At 32.8% G+C, this 24,431-nt stretch overlaps 1 protein-coding gene across 1 annotated transcript in view; it reads left to right on the top strand.

Annotated features, from left to right (window-relative positions):
* LOC129797909 (semaphorin-5B) overlaps nt 1-21,103 on the top strand; it is a 118,515-nt gene extending 97,412 nt beyond the window's left edge. Inside the window, exons 4-12 of the mRNA XM_055840786.1 lie at nt 6,887-7,091; nt 7,166-7,674; nt 7,744-8,749; nt 8,820-8,892; nt 13,424-13,757; nt 14,003-14,172; nt 14,242-14,406; nt 19,324-19,676; nt 19,762-21,103. Of these exons, the coding sequence (XP_055696761.1) occupies nt 6,887-7,091; nt 7,166-7,674; nt 7,744-8,749; nt 8,820-8,892; nt 13,424-13,757; nt 14,003-14,172; nt 14,242-14,406; nt 19,324-19,676; nt 19,762-20,007 (3,061 nt within the window). The 3' untranslated portion in view covers nt 20,008-21,103. The remainder of the gene's footprint in view (nt 1-6,886; nt 7,092-7,165; nt 7,675-7,743; nt 8,750-8,819; nt 8,893-13,423; nt 13,758-14,002; nt 14,173-14,241; nt 14,407-19,323; nt 19,677-19,761) is intronic.
* Nucleotides 21,104-24,431: the final 3,328 nt, after the last annotated feature.

Raw genomic sequence — 24,431 nt, forward strand, 5'->3', positions numbered from 1 at the left:
GGTTTCACACCGAACTATCGTCGCGAATCGGTCAAGCTTCTGCAGTAATGAGGGAATTTGGTGGAAGCATGATGAGGAAGGCCGACCTTAGCCTTTCGGCTAAATTATCGGTTTTTAAAACTGTATTCATTCCTATTCTCACCTATGGTCATGATATTTGGGTAATGACGGAAAGTATAAAATCGCGAGTACAAGTTGCCGAGATGAGGTACTTTCCGAGCGGTTAAGGGAATCACTCATCGAGATCAAGTGAGAAATGTAGCCGTTCCTGAGGAACTAAGAATCGAGGAGCTGCTTTTTCGAGCTGAGAGATCACAATTTTGATAGTATGGTCATGTTCAACGCATGAATGAAGAAAGATTCCCCAGAACATCTATGCAAGCCATTGTGAGGAGACCTCGACCTCGAGGCAGACCTTAAGACAAGGTTACTGAATCAAATTTAGAATCTTACCTTGGAGTGCCTTGGGATCGAACACGAACATCTCCCTGAAGTAAGACCGGCTTCAGACCTAAGGTTTAGCCCAGTTTCCGATGGTCTAGAAATTCAAAATAGCTAGGGGAAACTGGGGCACCACCAAACACGGGGTACCACCAAACACTGCGATTTTTTAATCGGATATTCGACTTCAGAGGATAAGACTTATAGGAATTTATAGGTACTATAGGGATGCTTGTCCACTGAAGGAATAGTCGAGATAGTCCAAGTAGTTTAGAAATAAAAATTAGTGTTTGGTGGTACCCCGTGTTTGGTGGTGCCCCAGTTTCCCCTACCAATTTTATTGGTTTTCCAAAATTTAATAGATCACTTGCCCATGTTAAGTCTTAGGTCTGAAGCCCGTATAACGCAGGATCCACAGTCGTGGGCTGTTAACCTTGATGTCATGAGCCTGCGACCCCAATAGGGATAATAATGAAAATGATGATAATGATGATTTAAGGCAATTTCTTTTACTGAGCAAAATGATTTATTTTTTTGACCAAAATTGAATTTCTTACTGATCATTTTGAATTAATAAATGACTATCTTGTGCTTTTCCGTTATACGTTTAGTTATACGCTTCATATTTTCATTAAAAAAAAAAGAAAAATTTTAAATTCGTTACATTTCCAATACATCCGATAATAATTTTAATTGACGCTTATTAAAATCATTTTGGATCTGCATGAAGCATATGCTCCATGAGATCCAACTTTTCTAAAGAGCACTGTCAATCTTCAAAGAAAAATTCTAATTTGAAAATAATACCCAGTTGTGGTTAATTTGTGAATCACACCTACAATATGCTTATCAATATCTATTTATTCTTTTCAATACTCGATTGGATATACTTCATTCTCCTTTTTATCAAAGTGACTTTATTTGCTTCTTTTCTTTTCTTTCATATTCCTCCTTCGTGTCTTTGGTCGTTTTTGTCATATTCCTTTTTCCCAATAATATATAATAAAACGCGTAACGAAGCAACGTTTCAAGTGTAATAAGCAAAATCAGGCTAAAGCGATTAAAAACTGCACTAAGAATACGTTTTATTGTTCCTTATGGCTTGGGGAATAATGTCTATTAAGCCTTATGAGAGATTCTCCACATGAGTCCCATTGAATCATGACGTAGGTAGAGTAAATATAAAGCAGAAATGGTGAGTTAAATGTTGTTAGTAAAATGGGAAAAACTAGAAATTTCTATACCTCCTCCTCATTACAAAATGTGATGATTCTCTGCCACAAGGCTTGTGCTGCTGCAGACATTAAGCGGTCATATAACATCGATATTTAATTTAAAATCCTTTTTATCACATGTCTAAATTGGGTTTAAGCTGAATTGGAGGAGGCAAGGTAGTAATTTTCATTAAAAATCCATTCTCGGGTAATTCTAGTGGTAAAATGGTCTGTTGTGAGAAAATTTAACAAGAAGCAATGGGACAGTGACTCTATATAAAACATACTATTTTATGGTATAGAGCCCATCTCTTCATAGACCATTTTACACTACGTGCCTTTAGTAATTATTTGATTGCACAATTTTATATGAAACCAAAAAAGACGTAGGGTTTGGAGAGGTATAGTGTGGGAGTTATAGAGAAAATATATAGGAGTCTCAAAACATGTATCTGATTAAGGTTAGATTTTAATGGTATGCCTTTCTGAAAGTAGAAGATTACCAATTAAAATCAAATTTGGGTATATGCTCAAGGTCGAAAGCAACCTGTCTCTGTGTAATCAAAATTATGTGTTTGACTTCTGAGAAGGCAGAATGGTAGAAAAAAAGTAACCAAAATTCTTTCAGGAAACATTTCTTATAATTATATGAATTCTTTGGCAATGATCTCTCTGCAATGTCTCATGGTGAATGTGATGGTTTGAGAAAAGCTGTTTTCTTCACGCTTCTGACCCGCAATGAAAGGTGAAAAGGAATTAAAGCACCTCAAATTGGATGGCAAAGAGCATAAAGTTGAAAGACGAAAATTCAAAGTTTCACCGCGATAATCCATTTTGCACACTTTTTTCGCGCCAATTTCAACACACAAGTTCAAAGAGGCTTCTTATGCAATGGAGCAAGAGAGAGAGAGAGAGAGGGACCACGAGAAAATTTTAATGATCATTTTTATGTTGCCCATCGACATATTATTACACTAAATGAATGGGGCTGAAAGTGTCTTTAACATTTTTCTTTTAAATCTCCCATTGGAGTTTGTATGATTATTTTAATAAAATATAAATTTCATTTTAATAGTTTCCATCTGCCAATATAAAAATCACCATAAATGTACTTTTAAGGAAATTAAGATGTCACATTGAATCGCTGAAAGGCCTGAAATAAAAGCAAAAATATATAATATATACATATATTGTGCAATTTACTGTACATTGAGAAAAAAAAGTATCAAAATATTTTGGTGTGTATGCGTGGTATGGGATGTGGAACCTGATATAGGAGATATAATTTATTTGTTGAAGAAATTCATCCTACCCCGCACTATGATGTAATTTGTTGGTTTTAGCCACTTAGCCAGGCGGAAAATAAAAGTCCGATAGGTCTTTTTTCATCATAATAATCTCATCTACCCACTCACAGAATTACCTCTTATGATAGATACACGACATTCGACAAATGACCACCAAAGTCACAGGAATTTCTCCTGGGTTTTATAGTCAACCAGAATGGAGATGTAATAGGAAAATCTTACGTGAAAATCTTATTAAATTAAACCAAAAATATCCTGAGGATATTTCCCAATGAGAGACAGTTTAATAAAATTATAATTACGAGTTTTCTCTATGGAATAGCACGATTTTTGTATTGCTTATGCTGCAATTACAATAAAAAATGTTTGGTAATTTTACGTAATTCAATTTAGAAGCACAGTGCCATTCTAATAGTGCAAACACCTAGTTCAAATTCTACTGGAAAAAAATTACTGTATCTCTTTTTGTACCTAAATGGTATACTTTTAAACTTGAAACATATTTTTAAAACTTTAACGACTTGAAAAAATGCAGCGAAATAAACATTAAATGCGTTGATACTATTGGACTTGCACTGTACTTTGTTACTTAATAATTTAGTTCAGTTTTATACTAAAATAATAATTGATACAAATTTTTCATTCTAATTTGTGAGGTTAAAAATGAATGTCTGCGCACATATCTTAACCTTATTCAATAAACGAATTTATGGATAATCACAATAATAATGTCGACATTAATATTCCATATACTTATTATAATATTCCAGTTTTCTCGCAACTTAACCCTTTAACGATAAGATATTTTTTTACGGACAGAAAATCAACAATAAAAATTAAACTGAGAAACATAATCGATGATAAGTCTTACATCTAAACTTGAAAAGTCCAACAGAGTCTGATTCGGTATATTTTGTGCTTTTATAAACAATAGGGACAAAAATAGCCCAAAAATTTAAATAATTTTTCTGACAATACCAATGAAGAATATTTTTCGCTTTAATGATAAATATAACGTATGAGTATTGTAGTTTTTATTGCCAAAAGAGTTTTGCTTAAAAAAATTACAAGTATAAAAAATAAATAAAATCAATTATGAATTTGAGAATTTAAAAATTCGCCATTTTTGAGCTTAAATATTTAGTACATAGTAAATAGCTAGAGACTTGCAAAAAATATTCTAGATTCCTTCAACCTTCTACTTTACAATTATGTACAGATATAAGAAAAAATAACTTTAGGTAGTCAGGAAAAATTATTGTCTTTATGGGGCATCGGTGTTCCAATCGTCCTTAAAGGGTTAAATTTCTATAAATCAAATGAGCTTTGAATTCTTTCCATAACAAAAATTTCTAGTAATGTAAATGCGATTCGAACCCAGAATACTTTCATCATAAAATATATACCTAAGTACTCTGGCACTTAATATATTGTTACCATTTAAAGATTCATTACCGAATGTGACCTATGTAATCGTGGTTGGAACTTCATAACCTTTCAAAAAATTCTAAATTTGACCAAATCGGTTAAAAGATCTCCAGGGTGGTAGATCTTTCACTTTGAGTAATTCAAAATGGTGATTTAAGCAATGAAAGATATCTAAGGACGAAATGTCTAGATGGACAAACTACAAATTATATTCGAAAATTATTTAAAATGCTTGAAACAATTTTGAGATAAATAAAAGTATTTGGATTTTGGAGGGGATGAAAGGGATAGCGGGGTAATTTGAGTAAATAATGTCGCTGGAAAATATTGACTTTGGGGGGGGGGTCACCGAAGCCTGGAAGTCAATATCTCTTACCGTTTGGAAGCCAGGATGATGAGAAGTTGAAAAAAATGGATTGTAAAAACTGCTCTCTCGTGAACTTCGAGCTGTTAAAATCTTTAAGTAATTATATTACGTTAATCATTCTATGAAATTACAATTTATTTAAAATATCGTATTAATCTGAAAAATTAGTTAAAAGACTTAGTTCTAAAATTCTTCCAAAGTTAATGCTAAATGAAGTATAATTCGAGGTCTCCAACCACTTAAAAGCGACACAAAGAATTTCGGTTTTTTTTTTTCAAAAACCATCATTAAAAAGTTCAAAAATATTGATAAACTAAAAAGGAAAAGAAAAAAGGATTAAAAAACTATCAAACTATTAAAGGAAAAAAACTACTCCATCCTGAAATCCTTCTGGTGACGATCCAGAACCCCATAAATTACACGATCACTAAGAAAGGCTCAGGAAACACAATTTTAATGTCCACTGAAGAAGATTCTCATCAGGATCGAAAGCTCTGAGCAAAACCACAAAAGTATATTCATCTTAGGGTGATTACATTTTCCTGGCAATGACTAGAGATATTCCTCTCTAAAATCAAATTGCACTCAATTGCGCCAGTTCGTCAATAATTGTAAAAAAAAATACAATCGTGAAAACCCTCTTTTGTTCAAGAAATAAAATATTCATTTTGATTAATTAATAATTAATCTTGTAAACGATGCTTCTCTTAGATGCTAGGATGGTTTATAATTTAAAATCATACTTTATATCATTATTATTTAATTTATTTCAACTCTAAATTGAAGATTTTCTTTAAAATTCATCATAGGGAACTATGACAAATTTTGGTCAAGTTACAAGCCAGTTTTATAAATATTATAAAACTTATAATTCAATATAATATAGATATAATTCAAAATTATATCTATATTCTATGGGGACACTTCCGGTAATCGCCAGTGGAAATTTATTTCACCTCAAGAAGAAAACAAATTTTCTGTCTTGCCCAGAGCTTTCGGTTCGGATGTGGACCTTCTTTAGTGGTCGACTAGACTATGTTTTTTTGATTTCCTAAAGTTCGTTATTTTTTATTTATTTTTTTATTATTTATTAAAAAATAACGAACTTCAGGAAATCAAAAAAACATAGTCTAGTCGACCACTGAAGAAGGTTCACATCCGGACCGAAAGCTCTGGGCAAGACAGAAAATTTGTTTTTCTTCTTGAGGTGAAATTAATTTCCACTGGCGATTACCGGAAGTGTCCCCATAGAATATCCATCACGCCAGCTCATTATCCAACAATAATACCTATATATTGCTTTAATTGCTCTATCCGGACGCTAAATTTCTCAAAGCTCCCCTTTCCTTTTTGGAACTCTTTCAAGGATTTTTCTACAACATCTGATTTGAAGAGGCAACGTCCTTTGGTTTTTTCTAGAATTGTACAAAATTGTAGAATCTCTAGAAATTAAAGAAAAAAATATTACAGTACAAATAAAAAATCTTAGTAAAAATTTATAGAAACTGGATAAACAAAAAATACTCTACATTTCAAACTGTTCCAAATTTGGCACAGTTCTTCTATTGACTATTTTTTGATTATTTTTTCTGCCAAAAAATCAGTCCAAAAATCCATTTTAGATAACCTTTTTTTTATTTTTGGTTTGTACATACAGCAAAATTTATCATAAATGCTTTAAACCAATATTACCAAGACGATTCACTTCCTGCAGTTCTCTTTAGCAAGAATATTTTTATGGCTACATTTTTTTAACGATCTCATTTTTATTAAATTAAATAGGAGAAACTGGGGCACCACCGAACATGGGGTTACACCGAACACTGATTTTTATTCCTAAACTATTTCGACTATCTATGACTACCATTTATTCAGTGAACAAACATCACTTTATTTGAAAAATTGCACTATTAAGTGCTACCCCGTGTTTGGTGGTGCCCCAGTTCCCCTACGTAATTTTATTTTTAGATATCACAGAAAAGATTTCCCCGATTATTTCATTGTCTTCAATCTCAATATTGTTAAAGATACCAAGATTTTAGACCTTTTACAACCTTAATTTATTTTAATTCTCAACATAAAGACGTCAAGAAAATAATTAAATTAATTACTTTATCCTTTCTTTATAGGGACACCTTGTACCGTCTCTCCTTTGGCCTGGAAATCCGAGAAAGGATGCCTTGGGAAGCTTCCACATCGATCCAGGAGACATGCCAGAACAAAGGTCAAAGTGAAATTGACTGCCACAACTACATAATGGTGCTGCAAAACTATGGTAATCGTCTGTATGCATGTGGAACATATGGCTTCAGTCCCTTCTGTTCGTGGCGTCAGGTAAAATGTTAATTTGCAACCCTAAATCATGATGGGAAAAAGAAGTTAATGCTTAAAATTTTCCTCTGGGACAGATGGAGAATCTGACAGTGTTGAATTATGACAAAGGTGTGGGAAAATGTCCCTTTAATCCTCACACCAATATAACAGCCCTGATGACCGACAATGGTCAGATATTTGTGGGTACACCCACGGACTTCTCTGGCTCAGATCCAGCAATTTTGCGGGCAGACGTTGCTCAAGACAACTCTCGGATGCTGAGGACAAATCAGTACAATTCCAAGTGGCTCAATGACCCTCAGTTTGTGGGGAGCTTTGAGGCTGGGGAGTTTGTCTACTTCATCTTCCGTGAAACTGCGGTTGAGTATATTAATTGTGGAAAAGTGGTTTATTCTCGCATAGCTAGGGTGTGCAAGAATGATCCTGGAGGAAGTCACATACTGAAAGACAATTGGATATCATTTCTCAAAGCTAGATTAAATTGCTCTCTCCCTGGGGAGTATCCTTTCTACTTCAATGAAGTCCAGGGTGTGTCATATTCACATGAAGAAGGAGTGCTCTATGCCACTTTCACCACACCAATGTTAGTAAATTTTGCCATTCCTTGGAGGAATTTGCTTCTCAATAAATTTTTCCTTTTCAATTTCATTAGAAACAGCATTCATGGGTCGGCAATTTGCGCATTTAACATGTCAGCCATCCATGCTGCCTTCTCTGGTCCATTCAAGGTGCAAGAGTCCGTGGGAGCAGCCTGGGAGCGTCAAGACTCCCCGCATAGAGATCACTATGAGTGCAAAATGGGCCGCGGAAGAACAGCTCAGAGGCATCAGCTTCTCGATTCTTCACGCTATCAGTTGATGGATCAAGCTGTCCAAGCCACAACACTCCACCCCCTACACTATTCGCGTCTCGAGCGCTTCTCTCACATTGCACTGGATAGCATTTCCACGAAATTGCATGAGAGTGTGCGGATAATCTATGTGGCCACTGAGGAGGGTCTGGTCAAGAAGATTTCAGTACTGCCACGGACAAAGGAGACGTGTATTGTGGAGATTTGGCGGCCAGAAATTAGTTCCAGTGTCCGTATTCGCACAATTCAGTTTCTCAAAGAGACAGAATCCCTCTACATCGGCACTGAAAAGTCCCTCATAAAGATTTCTGCCTACCACTGCAATCGTCATGTCTCCAAAGCCAGCTGCCTCAATGCCATGGATCCGTACTGTGGATGGAATGAGATGCTAGAGATGTGCACAGGTCCACCGAGTGGAGACACTCTGGCGAGATATTGGGTGCAAAATGCTACAGAATGTCCTGTTCTAACAGCTCCCGTCGATGGGAGTTGGTCAGCTTGGTCAGAATGGACCAAGTGTGCTCAATCAGCAGGTGGTCTAATATCCGAACACACCTCAAACACTGATACATGCCTCTGTCGCAGCCGGTCCTGTGACAATCCAGCTCCCAAGAATGGTGGCCAGAAGTGCACGGGTATGTCCATCGAAGTTACCAACTGCACGGTTCATGGTGGCTGGACCGAATGGAGCCCCTACTCCCAATGTTCCCAATCATGTGGCGTGGCTGTGAAGACACGTAGACGCACGTGCTCGAATCCCAAACCGGCCCATGGAGGTCGTGTATGTGTCGGACCCGATCGATCTGAGGTAACGCATGTGAAAGATGCAATTTCATGCTCTAGCAACTCAAATGCAACTTTTTCCTATCTCATCTTAGATCTACTGCACGATGCTGCCTCCGTGTCCAGCACCCAAGCAACCTGCTGTCGACGGAGGCTGGGGACCTTGGGGTAATTGCTTTAATCAATTGTTTTCAGAGATAGATAAGAGGGCCATCGATGGCACAAGTTGCAGCAGCTCTCGTGATCAATTAGAAATGAAATCTCAATTGTCGTTTTAAAGTAGGACAGTGATGGTCAGGTGTTGCGCGATATTCAACCTGTAGTTTTCGTACACAGATTTGTGATTACGATTAAATTTCTTTTGCGATGAAATACTATAGATTGAATACCTGATCGAGATTAGTCAATGGCCCTAAATGATAGGGCTTCTTGAAAAGCATTGAGCTGATGATTTATCATATTTTAAACGCATTACTTTCACACTGTGCATAAGCCAGATAGTTAAATTCGATTTCTCTGTAACATTGATACCTCATATTTTTCAAAATCAAATTTACTTCTATTTTCTTAAAAAAAAAATATTAAAATTTATATAGGTAAAAATTAAGCCTACTGACATTTTTCAGCAAAATTGTAATACTCGTACAACATTTTTGCTTTTGAAATTTATATCTTTTCAATTAAATATTTTATTCTCTATACCAGGATTTTTACCCATCCCATTTAGGGGAAAGTACTTTCCCTTCGAAAATTCATGCCTTCGAATTATGTGAATTTTCTTTCATTTTTCCTAAGAAACTTACATATTTCTATTAAATATTAGTTGGCTTATCATCAATTGTTGATAGTTACGTGATAATTATGTGTAAGTCTCTTAGGAAAAATAAAAGAAAATTCACATTATTCAAAGACATGAAACGTTCGAAGGGAGAGTACTTTCCGCTACTGCTTGAAATTTTTATCACCTATAATTACAGAAATTGCATATTTTAGTCAAAATTATTATATCTATTCTTCAACTATGATTTTAAATTATGCATTTCTACACATACTATTTCTAAAAAGAAGAAATTTTTAGCATTATTGGCTTAATGTAAAGCTTATGCTAAAAGCTTTCTTATACGAACAACAAACGGAACTTAACTGCTTTTACCGGAATCCTGACAAACTGAATGTACCTAAAGAGTTGTAAGATGCTAAATTATTATTTTCATTTTTTTTTAAACTAAACTAAAATGGTTAATATACACTAAAAGTTAAAATTAATTTATTTAAAATTGGTATTTCACCCATTAATTATGTCTTTCTTTTATTATTTTTTTAGAGTAAAATTACTTAGGTAAAATTATCCTAGTGACAAACAAGTTAATTTAAAAAATTCGAACTCACGGCTTACAGATTATTTAATCTTGCAGATATTTTTCAAATTCTTAGTACAATTAAGTAATAGTGTTTCTCGAAAAATAACTTTTAAAATATAAAAAAATAAATAAATTAAAAAATTTACAATAAGACTTCTACACATGAATGCAAATATTACTGCTCGAACTCAAAGAGAGAGCAGTTATATTACTCGACCTTTTTTCAACTTGTCACCGTCTTGGAGCTTAAACGGTAAAAGATATCAAGCTCCAGTTCTCGGTGACCCCCAATAAAAAAAGACAAAATCTCTAGACACTTCTTTCCCCCCACCCCCTCCATCCCCTCCAAGACCATGTTTTTTGTTTTTTTTTTTTTAATTAAATGAAATTTAACTGGAAAAGATAAATCAAAGTGTGATCAACTCTCTAAAGACGTGAGAGTTTTCTGGACCTTCCTTTAAAAAAAAAACCATTCTATAATTCAGCTGGTGAATATTTTTCACTATTTTGAAAACAAGAATTATTTTGAGCCAATTTCTAAAAGTTGCTTTTGTGGACTTTTAGAAATTTTCTTAGGCAATTATTTGTCATAGATTAACTTGTCGCATATTTTGTCAAGTAAAATTTCTTCGTTGATTAAGAAGACAAAACAGGCGAACTGGAGACAAGTTGTCTTCCAAATTAGCATTCTTATTGTTCTAGAGGAATTGCTGTTTTAGGTGATAAATTCATATCACTGAGTGAGTATGAGTATACATACATGCTACTTAAAGGGGTTTCCCGGGTTTCCCTAATAACAAGGTCAAAAAAACTCTACATTTTTTACTGTCTAAAATAAATAGATAAATTATCTAAGAAAAATACCATAAGCAAAAGGAACGTAATGCGTATTTGCAAGCATTCGGGCAAACATCCTAATACGGGCTTCAGACCTAAGGCTTAGCCATTAGGCTTAACTTCTCTAGATTCTTATCAGTCGAAAATTTTTGAAAAATTTTGACTTAGAAATGGACTATGAAAGGGAATTAATCTAATTGAATTAGAAGAACAAATTAAATTTATTGCTATTTAGGATTTTGAGACCTTCGGAAACTAGGCTAAACCTTTAGTCTGAAGACGGTCTAAGCTTCCAAGACTGTTTTCTCCAGTTATAATTTTTATAATTTTATCGAGTTAGCGAAAAAGATAGCAAAGGGTCTTATGCCCTAGACAGACTTAAGACTTAAGCCGAGAGACGGCTCAGTGGAAAGTGATGAAAATACAGTTTAACCGGTTTAACCATTATTTCGAATATAATCACGCTAAGCCGTCTCTCGGCTAATCCTCATGTCTGTCAAGGCCCTTATACGGGATTCAGATCTAAGGCTTAGCCATTAAGGCTTAACTTCCTTAATTTCTTATCAGTCGAAATTTTTTTTGAAAATTTTGACTTAGAAATGGACTATTTAAGGGAATTAATCTATTTGAATCAGAACAACGAATTAAATTGGTTGTTATTTAGGATTTTCATACTTTCGTAAACTAGGCTAAGCCTCTAGTCTCAAAACGGTCTTATAGATCAGTTTAAATTAAATAAGGCTCATAATTTTCGGAATTAATTCACTTCTAGTTAAACCTAAATGATCCTTAAAATACATTTACAGAATAATTAAAATACTTTTACAGAATGATGAAGATGATATTCTATCCCGAAATATTCTTTTTTTTAAACTCCTAAAGAAGAGTTCCGTTTTTTTTGCTTTGGTTTAACTATGAAATATACTACTTATGAAAATTGAAATTCTTGGTTTATTTTATTCAAACAAGAATGATATAAGCTGCACATTTCTCGCCTTTTAAGAAATGCTGCGACGAAGTGCTCCAGTAAACTAGTCAGTAAACTCACTAGTCATGCATTTTGTAATATTTTTTCAAAAAGCATTATTTATGCGCTTTAAATATGTTAAAATACTATACCAAAAATTCATGAAGCTTGATCGTTTATTTGTTCTAAAACACAATCGCGGAAAACAACCCATTTACGACGTTTTAATTAGGAGAACCCCTTTAACTGATGATCTTTTCTGGTATATTTATCACTTTTTCTCCGAAAGTTTATTCTTTATGAAAAGAATTTCTGGAAGGAAAACTTTTAAAAATTGTAAATCATTAAACAGATTTGTACTTACTACATTATTCCAGAGCCAGCCACTAATTCATGAATTTTGAAAAAAAACGTCAGTTATTCATATCCTCTAAGTAAAATAGTTTAGGAAAAAGGTTTGAAATTTTAAGGCTGCGACTTTTTGGTTAGTAAAAAATAAAATTTGTTCAGTAAAAAATAAAATTTGGTCAGTAAAAAATTAAATTCGGTCAGTAAAAACTCAAATATGGTCAGTTAAAAATAAAACCAGACCAAATTTTTATTTTATACTGACCAAATTTTATTTATTACTGACCAAATTTTATTTATTACTGACCAAATTTTATTTTTTACTGACCAAATTTTATTTTTCAGTGACCACATTTGACTTTTTTAATTTTTTTCCGACTTTTTTTAAAAGTTTTTTACTGACCATATTTTATTTTTTACTGACTGAATTTGATTTTTTACTGACTAATATTTTATTTTTTACTGACCAATTTGAATTTTTTACTGACCAAAAAGTTTTTTCCGAAATTTTAATATATTTATTTTTTATTTTATGTACGGGAAAGCGTTCATGTTTTGAACGGTCCCAAGCCTTATAATGACTAAATTTTCCTAAATTTTTCAATAAACATGACTCATTGCAGCCAAATTTGACAAATTGGGGGAAAGGGCCCTGTTTTTAAAATATGTATATTGCGGAGTCACACTTATTCAGAAACATAGGGAAAATTTAGTCATTATAAAGCTTGGGAACGTGCAAAGCATGGGCACCTTTCCTATGAGTCTGCTCAAATTTCCTTTGGATCTTTTAGAGGTTTATAAAAATTGCTTATTTTAAACTCCGGGGTCTTTTGTTTAAAAACATGGAAATTTTAATATTTCCTCTTTATCATATTCTTTTTAAAATTCTTCTATTTTTAAATAAAAGGAATAAAGGAATATTTACTGATTTGTCCTATTATAATATTACAGGTATTACGTGTCCTTTGCGTATATGAAACATCAAATATTAAATTTAATTTACACATTTCACCTTAATGTATGTAAAACATAAATCATTTCTTTGTTTATCAATTTACCTATCCAGAGAGATGCAAGCTGCAAATGGGCACCTTTGCCTCTCCCTCGAGCATTTGACCCTCTTTTCACATGCCAATTTAGACAAATTCACAAGAATATCGCACTATATTTAATTTTAACACCACAGGTGCCTTCGGGGACTGCAGTTCTCCATGTGGAGGTGGTTTTAGGATCCGTCGTAGAAAATGCGACAATCCAACACCGCAAAATGGTGGTATAGATTGTCCCGGATGCAGCATTGACTATGAGATTTGCAACAGTCAACCTTGTGCTGAAGTTAAGCGCCTCAGTTCGTGGACACCATGGCTGATGGAGTTGAATGGCACAACAGGTGATGGTGGCCACACAGAACGCCGGTTTCGCTATCTGTGTAAAGCCTCAGTTGCCGATTCTTCAACGCTGCGTATTGCTCTGGCCAAGGAGGAGACGCGAATTTGCCAGCCAGATGGAACATGTCAGAGGTAAGAAGCATTGATAAAAAAAAACGACCACAATTGGGTTTTCTTGTGCTCTGAATATAGCGATAAAGAACCGCAATTTGAATGCTTAATTTCACCGATTTCACCCTAATAAATTCCCATTCAATTTCCTGAATTTGTGTGTGGTGATTCCGAAATCCCATTTCCCAAGTGATTTTATCAGAAAGCGCAAAACCACCCACATTGAGAGGATATGAATTTTATATTCAAAAATTCTCTGTTTGCAGGAGTGGTGACAATTCGGATGCTGGATGGGGTGAATGGGGTCCTTGGGGACCATGCAGTGTCTCATGCGGTGGGGGTCAGCAGATCCGGACACGTCAGTGTGACCGGGGTAATGGAGAGTGTGAGGGCACGGGCAAGATGGCAAGGGCATGTGGCACTCAACCATGCAAAGGTGAAAATATGCACAAATCCGATTTAGCAAGAGCAGCAATTCACGTGGCATGTTAAATTGATTTTTCAGGTCAATGGGGATGCTGGGGCGACTGGACACCATGCTCAGTCTCATGTGGCATTGGCAAGCGTACTCGTACACGTCAATGCCTCTCATCCACAGATTCTAGTGATGGAAGTGACTGCGATGGATCGGGCATTCAGCACGAAATTTGTGAAATGCCAAGCTGCGATAGTGAGTATCATTAAAAGCATTTAATTTCCGTTTCATAGGGGTTTCTCAGTTAGAAAATTGGAGCATTATCTCTTCATTAAATCGGTAGATTATAGGAAAGATAAAATGAGGATTTTCAATAATGCTTCACGATGATTTTTGAATTTCACATTTAATTGAATTGCTTGATTAAATAGTACTGATAGAACAATAATAAAATTTTCATTTTCATCTTTAAAAATTATTATGGCTTCAATATTGAATGAATCAAAATTATAAAAAAAACTGAAACTTTCTTAATATATCCCTCAATTCCGGTGTAAAGGAATACAATTAAAAATATTCAGTTCTAATTAAAAGATTAATAATGAAACTCGAGATTTCAAGAACTCAAAATTTTCAGTAAAAATTTAAAAGATTTCTACAATCAGCTTTAAAATTATAGACTAAACCGAATGTAAATTTTCCATTGCATTTTAATTATAATGCACTAAAAATTTAATAATTTAAGACTAAAACGTGGCATAAGGTTTTAAAAATAAACGTAACGTTAAATTTTTGATCCCATTGATTTTTTATCTTCTCAATTCTGATATTAAATCCTTGGAATTTAATTATTTCAATCAAACTTTATAAATGCCGAAATATAGTTAAGTCAAGTCAAACTGGGATTTCGGTCTATTTTTTCTGTTCTTCAATTTATTTTTATTAGTCAGTCTTCCCTGGTCATGGATGAGGATGTATTGAAAGAGGAATTGGTGAAAGTAGTGCTCCTAAAAATTGCTTGATATTGTTCTTCCAGATTTTTGATGCCCTGGAAAAGATCCTATCCAGGATTGAATCGTTGGCTAATAAAAATAAATTGAAAAACAAAAAAAAATAGACCAAATTCCCACCTTGACTTGCCATAAATATACATAAGGTCGTCAACCAAAAATGAACCGAGATGTAGTATTATACTTGTAGTGTTCAATGAATTTTCGGTGTGATGGAATGTAGTAGAGATAGATAGATAGTAAACGGAAAAATAGGTTTTTCTAATGTTTTCTATTTAATTCCCAAGGATGTTTTGAGGATGAATATCCTCTTCATAAAGCCTTAAAAGTATTTTTTGAATTTTAGAAGTGAAGTAAAATAACAAATTTCTTTGTTGAAATTTAAAAGTTAAAATAAAATACTTAAAAATGCTTTGTATGGCAGATAAAGCGGACATCCATCCTCGAAACTTCGTGAAGAATTGAATAGAACAAATTAGCAGAGGTCCATTGTTTAGTCCACTATCTATTACATTCTAAAATTTATTGAAACTAAAAATTTATTACAAATAATATTGAGAAAATATTATTTGAAAATATTAATTCCGGTAATTACTGTGTATTTATAAATTTTTATAATTTATAAATCGTCTTTTAATAAAGCTCAACAGACAAAGTTCGTAAAGTTTAGTATAAACTCCATTTAAGATTCATAATTCTGAAATTATTATTTCAATAATTCTTAATTTTAAAAGGTATTTCTTTCATTTACAAGTGAATGAACTTAAACTCAGTCAAAAGAGCCTAAGGAATAGAATTTGACTCAAATTAAAATCTCTAAAAATTACTATAGTATTAAAAACAAAGGGGTGGCAAAGCATCCCAGACTTTGCGAAATGCTCCAATTCGTGACTTAGATACTATACCTCAAAAGTACTTTCGCATCATTTACCGTTTACCGGTATTCATCCGATTTAAATGAATAAATCATTCAATAGGTTCCACAAAATAGTTTAAAAAGTAATAAAAATTGTATTCTAACAAAAATTACTTATCGGTAAATAACCGGTTCATTACCGGTTCACAACCGATTTGAACCGATTTATAAATCACTCAAAATATTTCCCAAAATACACCTCAGGAGTAATTGCAGTGATTTTAATAAAAATTATTTATCGGTTATGAATCGGTTCCCTGTCGATTCAAAACCAATCGATCGTGAAAAAATCGAGAGTTTATAGTGCCTAAAGTCAACAGTGATTACTTTTATCGTACACTGTTTGTGAAGGGCATTGTACTCTTTAACTCCATTCCGGCTGATGTTAGTTTACTCATTTTTGCTCTAAATAAACCTGTTTTTCAATAAATTCTTAAGAAAAACCGTTGTAAAAGAACAGTTCAAAAAAATTATTTCAGTTTTACTCTCCATTTCTGAAAATTTTTTTCTACTAAAAGTTTTAATGTTTTTCGAAATTCTGAAATTTTATGAACTGAATTTTGAGAAATTAAATTTGGGGATCTCGTTGCTAAGTGGATAGAGTTATGGATCTATGGCGCAAAGATCTCTGGTTCAAGTGACAAACCGTACCCAGGACTTGGAAAAAACTGATCAGCTTGCAGCATACCTTTAAGCTCATCAAATAAATCAAGCACTGCTACAAGTCTTTTCCTCCAGTGGATCATATCACTGTGGCTTTAGCAGATAACTGCCCCCTGTTTTGCACCCGACTTCACAGGAGTAATTTTCTTAACAAAAGAAATGGCCATTAAAGATCCATTAAGGTTATATGGATATTTGAACTTATCGTGCCTCATTAGGAGTCATAGAGGACTCATCATGTTTAAAGTTTAAGGGAATTGCCTCTATCGGTCACTTTTCATAAGGGGAATCACTTTGTTTAATCGTGTTCCGAGCGGTAGCCGAATTGCTGCAACTGCCATTCGTAATGCCTTTCTGTTGGATTTTTAAAACAATTAATTTAGCTTTTAAATATTCCTTATGTAAAATTTTCGTCATTCATTTTTTCTATGTTCTCTTTTTGTTTCCCTTTTTTATCGCAATTATAAGAAGTATTTATAAGTTTATTAAATTTAGAAATATTTTATAAGAAAATGTCTTATGTGTTTCAATATGACACATCCATTTTATTAAAAGCTATTAAGCATATTTTTAGGTTAATACGGTAATCAGTTGAATTTCTGTTTTATTTTTTAAATAATTTCTCTTCCCCTTTTTTTAATTTGTCGCACAAATAAAGTCTTTGATGTGGAATTACAACGCTTAAAAGTTTGATTTTAAAATTATTTTGCTCACTAATACCAATTAAGGGGTTACATGGGTCTCTCCGGTCAAAAAAATCAATTTTTTTTTTATTTTATTGTATAACATTTGAAAAATATATTCTGAAAATTTCAAGTCAATTGGAGTAAAACTCTCGGAGGTAGAGCAGTTTTAGTTATGCATTCCGCCCTCGCGCGCATATTGTTGTAAAACTTTAAACGCGTTTTTCTCAAAACACCGTTTTACTATGCGGTAGTCAAGATTACTCAGAATACTCAGAACTGATCTTTCTGAAATTTGCATAGGGTAAAGTGGTACAAGTTGGACAGTGGTACAAGTTGGACAGTGGTACAAGTTGGACAATGGTACAATTTGGACAGGGCTTTTTGTCTTGATAAATTTAGTACTTCATTTTTATTTGTATATTTTTAATGCTTTATAATTTGGTTCCTTGTGCTTAAAAACAAATTTTGTACTGTATATATCAAGAAAAAAAGCCATGTCCAACTTGTACCGGCGAATTGTCCAACTTGTAACACTAATTCCAAATTATATCACTTTACCCTACTTGTTTTGAGAAGTATTATCTAGTGTTTGAACGAAGGATTTGCACTTCCTTTAATCAGAACCATTTTTACAATGCAAAATGTGTTGAAAAATAGGGTAAAATTGATACGTTTTTACAAAAACTTTTGCCAAAAATCCAAATTTAGTTTTTTTTTTCAAAATCCTTTGTTCATCCACGGGTCCAACTAATCCTCTAACAGAATATATTTGGTTTTTTGATTTTCAATGAACCTACTGGAAGAAATCCTACTTACCGCAAGGTCTGTTTATTGAGAAATGCTTCCGTAAATCAGCTACCAACGGTCGAATTTTCGAAATTTTTTAATTTTTTTTTTTAAATTTTGTTCTAAGGCTGTCTACACACTATGAGCATTTTTTAAAAAAATTCTTTAAAAAATAACCCTAAAAAGGTTTTTAAAAAGAATCGGCTCTACACTAGTGAAAATTTTTGTAAAAAAATGGATTTTTACAGAAATTTGCCTAGTATGTAAGCAATTTTGTTAAAAAAACCGACCCATTCCTATTTTTTAAAAAATTTTTTAAAGAATTTTTTTAAAAAATGCTCATATGTGTAGACAGCTTAAAGTTACTCTTTTATATCCCAAAAGTTGGAATTTCTAAAATATTTTCGACACAATAAATCATTATCAGAAAAAAAGCATATTTTTTGATTTGAGAGACCCATGTATCCCCTTAAAGAAAAAAGATTTCATTAATGATATGTTATGAAAACTAATTTGAATACCATTAAATTTTAATCTATTTTTTTTTAATAAAATCTGTAAATTCTTGCCTTTGTTAATATGTAATAAAATAAAATTGATTCATTTGAGCATGTTCCAAACGATTTGTTTTCATAATAATTAACATTTTCTTGGGTTTTATTGACACGTTTTCATTATGACCAGCGCACAATAACTTTTGTTTGTAAATATGTTTTCAAAAATGTCTATAAGAGTGAGCGAGATGACTAAATCTAGATCTCACTCACTCTCATTGAAATGTCAAAAACATGTTTACAAAACAAAAGTTATTGTGCGTTGGTCATTACATAATATAATATAATAATTATCTATATAATTATTATTATGATTATTATATTTATTTTAATCAAGAGAATAATATTAATATACAAAACTCAATGGATTTTTATTTTAAAGCTTATTGTATTTTATAATTTGAAATTATGATCTCCTAAAAAGGTCTTTAAAAAAATAGAAACTGGTAGATATTGAAATCAAAATTTCCTTTAAATTTGTTTGAGAAACCCCTGAAATTTGAGAAATTCCTCTTCCTGAATTGTTGAGAATTTCATGACTGCTTGTGTACTTGTAGCCTTCCTGGGATGGAGTCAGTGGAGTGCCTGGAGTGAATGCAATGGCGATGGTGAGAGAATTCGAACACGGAAGTGCCTCACCACAAATCCCACGCCAAAAGAGTGTCAGGGTGAAGAAAGAGACATCCGTCCATGTGCACCACCTGCTGCTGCCAATACGGACACAGCTTCCATTGCCATGGTCAATTTCTTCCTCATCCTCAGTATCACTGCTGTATGTTGCTGTTTAATAACGTACGGCGTCACGAGGACCATAATCACAAGGAGACAACCACTGGGTATAAAGAACATCCCTGGATCACCCTGCTATGACACTTATCCCAATCAATATTCAAGTCTCCCCACGAAGGATGTGAGTTGAAAGAAAATTGGATACATTAAGGATTCAGGTCAGGCAGTATTTTCATAATCTCACGTGTATATTTATTGTTTTATAGTATCCCGAGCCAAGGCATAAGCCCAAGAGACAATCATCATTTAATACCCATGGTTCGAGCAGTTCCAAGAACATCCCCAATGGCCATGGGACACTGACAAAGTCCAACAACATGATGGGCAATCATACTCCCAAAGTTCTCTCAAAGTCATTCGATCAGGAAACGGCTACAATTAAGAGAAATTCCCACTCACTCAATAACGTCCGACCACCACCACGATCCATAAACGATGAGGAGAAGTTCTAAATCAATTGACTGTCTATTTCCTCCTAGTAAGTCCATAGGAAATCACATTGAACATAAAACATTGCATTGACGCATGAGAAAAGTACAAATTTATTGCATCATCGAAACGAGCATTTATCGGTCAAATGAAATCATTCCTCTATTTTATAAAATTAGGTGAAAAAAATCAAAATCACTGCAATAATGAAAGGAAAGCAAATATTGCTTCGATAGGATATAATTTAAGAAAAAATCTAGATTTAAAGAAAAAATTCCAACTTCTCACTGTAAAAACATTTACAGAAAAAAAACACTCCGTCTTTTGTAACAATAATTACAATTTTCACATGTGAATAAGTGCCAAATTAATTTTTTACACAACTCACGAGACAAATAATCAGCCTGTAAATACCCATAAGTTTGGCTTTAATATTAAAATTCGTGACTTAAACATTTCTATCAGTTAACAATTTACTGCCAAGCCAGTTATTGATGAACTATTTCAAATCGATTAACACTAGAATGTTAAAATGTGATGTTAGTTGTACACATGAGAAATTTCAGAATTTTACTAAATGTGCATTTTCCTAGGCTAAAAAAAAATAAAGTCTGATTTGTAATGAATAGTTAATTGTTAGGTTGCTAAATCCTTATTTTGTAAAATTCTCCCACAAGCTTCGATTTACAAAATAACCAAAAAAACAACAGCATTGCTTAACGTTAAAAAGAAATATTACTTGAGAAGTTTATTAAAACGTGCCATTTAGCAAGAGATAGAAAATACATTATAGTAATAGAATCAATTTTTGAATGATTGTTAATCTAAGATTTCCTTATTAATTCATTGTAACATGAAACCGTAGCTCATATTGAGTATATCTTTTATTAATTCCTTTTATAGCAATTAAATGATAAAACTAGTAGGGTTAAAGTTTTCGAATATAAAACGTGAAGGATATTTTGCTATCTAACAAAATAAAAACCCAAAATTGCAATAATTGTTTATAGTTTATAAAATAAATAATTCTAAGAAATAGTAAATAATTTTGTAGACACTGTAAATCAAAAACAAAAACCTTAAGACCTTTTTAATAAATGATTTTCATAATAAAATAAATTAAGAGTATTTTCTTTCAAGAGGCAAAGTAATTGTGGATTTGGTGACTTTCGATCAAGCAGCTTTGAATCTCTTATTAGAAAAGACTAATAACCCTTTAAGGACGATTGGAACACCGGTGTCCCATAAAGAAAATAATTTTTCTTGACTACCTAAAGTTATTTTTTCTCATGTCTGTACATAATTGTAAAGTAGAAGGTTTTTGCTATTTGCTATGTAGTAAATATTTAAGCATAAAAACGGCAAATTTTTAAATTCTCAAATTCATAATTGATTTTATTTATTTTTTATCCTTCTAATTTTTTTAAGCAAAACCCTCTTGCCAATAAAAACTACAATACTCATATGTAATATTTTTCATTAAAGCGAAAAATATTATTCATTGGTATTGTCAGAAAAAATACTTAAATTTTCGGGCTATTTTTGTCCCTATCGTTCACAGAGACAAAAAATACACCAAATCAGACTCTGTTGGACTTTACAAGGTTAGATGTAAGACTTATCATTGATTATGTTTCTCAGTTTAATTTTTAATGTTGATTTTCAGTCCGTAAAAAGTGTCTCGTCGTTAAAGGGTTAAACAGTTGACCAAAACAATTCTGCGAGAATAGATCATAGGTTTTGCTTAGAGTTTTGTATGCAAAACTGATACTAGATGATTGCATAAAGTTCGTATGACTGCCTAAGGTAAATTTGAACTAACATTTTTTTTAGAAATATAATTTGTTTAATAAAGGATATAAGTCTCCATGGATCTTAACACTTGTCCTTTAAAGATATGTAACCTTATCAATCCCATTTTTTTTTAAGAAGGAACCCGTTTTTTCTTGAAGAAAGTTCGCAAGGTCGTTTTAGACAGCTTCCAAGGAGTCCATATTTTTGGGCAGATTTTTGGACCAAACTATTCTGTAAAGATTAGAACAAATGGTAATCTGAAGGATCAATATCTGAAGAATATTCTAAGTTTCGGAGAACTTCTTATTGTAACTCCTGTAATTTGGCAGCGTCTTCTATTTGATTCATGATTTATTGTTGTCATTTTGGAAAATTATGCCCTTTCTTTTGGCTGAAATTGGAAGTTTATATTAAATAGGCGCATTGAATCTAATGAATTAGTCACGGTGCTTATGTTTTATGATCGTTTCATCGCGTTGCAGTAGCTCAATGTAATTAATTTTCCTGAAATCCCATCAAATTGACTGCAACTCTTTTAATAATTACAAATCAACATTTACAGCAAGCTTGACTGTCGTTCCCAGGACCTTTTCCGCTGTAATAATGTTGTATTAGATGAATTTCTTATCACCTGTCACAAAACGATCCAGAAAAGTTTCTAGATGATTTTTGGCCAATAGGTTGATTTCGCAATAATTGAAATACGGATATGACCTTTGGTTTCTTCTCCTTTACTTTAGGTTTTTGAGAAAGTAAAGGAGAAGAAACCAAAGGTCATATCCGTGTTTCAATTATTGCAGAAAAGTTTCTTCGTCGCAACCAAGCGTTTGGCAAGTTGACCTTTTTATATGGAGCTATCTGATGCCAATTTCTAAATTGATCTCGGACTCAGCTCACAGTGCTCCAAGGAAAAAAAATTATTTAAACAAAAATGTAGTATATTTATCCCTCCTTACGGAAAGGTATCTTATAATACGGAAAAACTTCTTACTTTTTAAATACTTAGCATAACGATCACGAGTGCAGAAAATGCCCATACGCATTTGTATGTGAAAGTAAGAAATTGGCTTCAACTTTGAAGGCCACTCGCCGGGGACTAGGTCGCAACATATCAAGAGAGAAATTGCTACACTCCTTACAATCATACGGTTCCTCTTATTCCTTTCAGTCAAAAAATGTGACAGTCATGTATTGAGCTTTTAAACGTATCAAAGCTGTTGTTAATAGCGAAACACGATCGAATTATTATTATCTAACATCCTAACAATCTGTTCAATTATTATCCACATTTTTTAGGTGTGATTCCTTCATAATCACACCTATTTTCGATATGATACTCACAATATTGTTATTAATGTTAGAGGCCGTTTAATATGGAGTTGATGTTTCAAAGTATAAGTCACCATTTCGAAATTTTCCAAAACACCTTTTAATCATTCTAAGAGCAAGAACTTGATCTAAATATACGCCCAAAATGCTTTTCCGTGGACATTCATCACTTTAAACTTTTCCAATATTCGCATAACATTAAATGCTGCAAATGTACCTTTTTGTTCCACATTTTGGAAAGGTTGTTTAAAGGACATATCGACTTATTTGAAAGATACTTGGCATTAGAGGGATGTAAGATACTATAATCTTTCCATTACAAGCAAAAAAGATGACAAGATGCCCCTTAGCGATCTGTGTAAAAAAGTCCCACGAACTTATGCAATCATCCAATAGAACAAAGATTTATTTAACAACAAACCGAACATTTCATATTAAAAATTCCTTGGTTATTAAAACTCATTTGCACCCACAAAAAGTATCAATGTTAATCATTAGTTCTGTAAAATTTGTCAATAAAAATTCAAAATGGTAAGTAGATAATTAAAACGGAAATCAAGAATTTATAAAGAAAAAAAATTCTTTAAAAAGAGATATTTTCTTAGACGATGAACCATCTTAATGACTCCAAGCATGATCTAAAATTTAAAAAGAAAGGGGTGTGAGTTTTGATTTGATGAAATTTTCCCGATCTAAAAAGTGCACCGAAAGCATTAGGATTGATCTTAGAAGTTTTGCTGAATCAATCCTTGAAATCTTCTGGGATGGTTTTAGGAACAGAATACTTAATTTTAGAAATTTACAGAATAAATGAATTATTCAATATCGTCTAATTATAACGTTTTGCATACAACACATGCGTTACAATAAATAAAATATAAAATAAATAAAATATAAAATGATGAAAATGAAAATAAAAAGATGACATATAGGGGAAAGTGCTCTCCATTCGAACGTTCATGTCTTCGAATAATGTGAATTTCTTTTGTTTTTCGTAAGAGATTTACACTAAATTATCACGGATTTATCAACAATTGATGATAAGCCAACTAATATTTAATAGAAATGTTTTAGTCTCTTAGGAAAACTTAAAGAAAATTAACATTATTCGAAGGCATGAACGTTCGAAGGGAGAATACTTTCCCCTATATATTTTTAATATTTTTATTAATTTTTCAGAAGGTCCCAATTATTTTCCATGATTGATATGTCATCAACAAGTCTTGGATTAAATCTGCTCCATTTGTCGGTAATAATATTTCCTGCAGCGGAAAATACCCTTTGCGAAGGAGCAAAGCTGGCTGGAATAGCAAATGTGAAGCTT

Source organism: Phlebotomus papatasi, chromosome 1 (assembly GCF_024763615.1).
Source record: "Phlebotomus papatasi isolate M1 chromosome 1, Ppap_2.1, whole genome shotgun sequence".
NCBI classification, from domain to species: Eukaryota; Metazoa; Arthropoda; class Insecta; order Diptera; family Psychodidae; genus Phlebotomus; species Phlebotomus papatasi.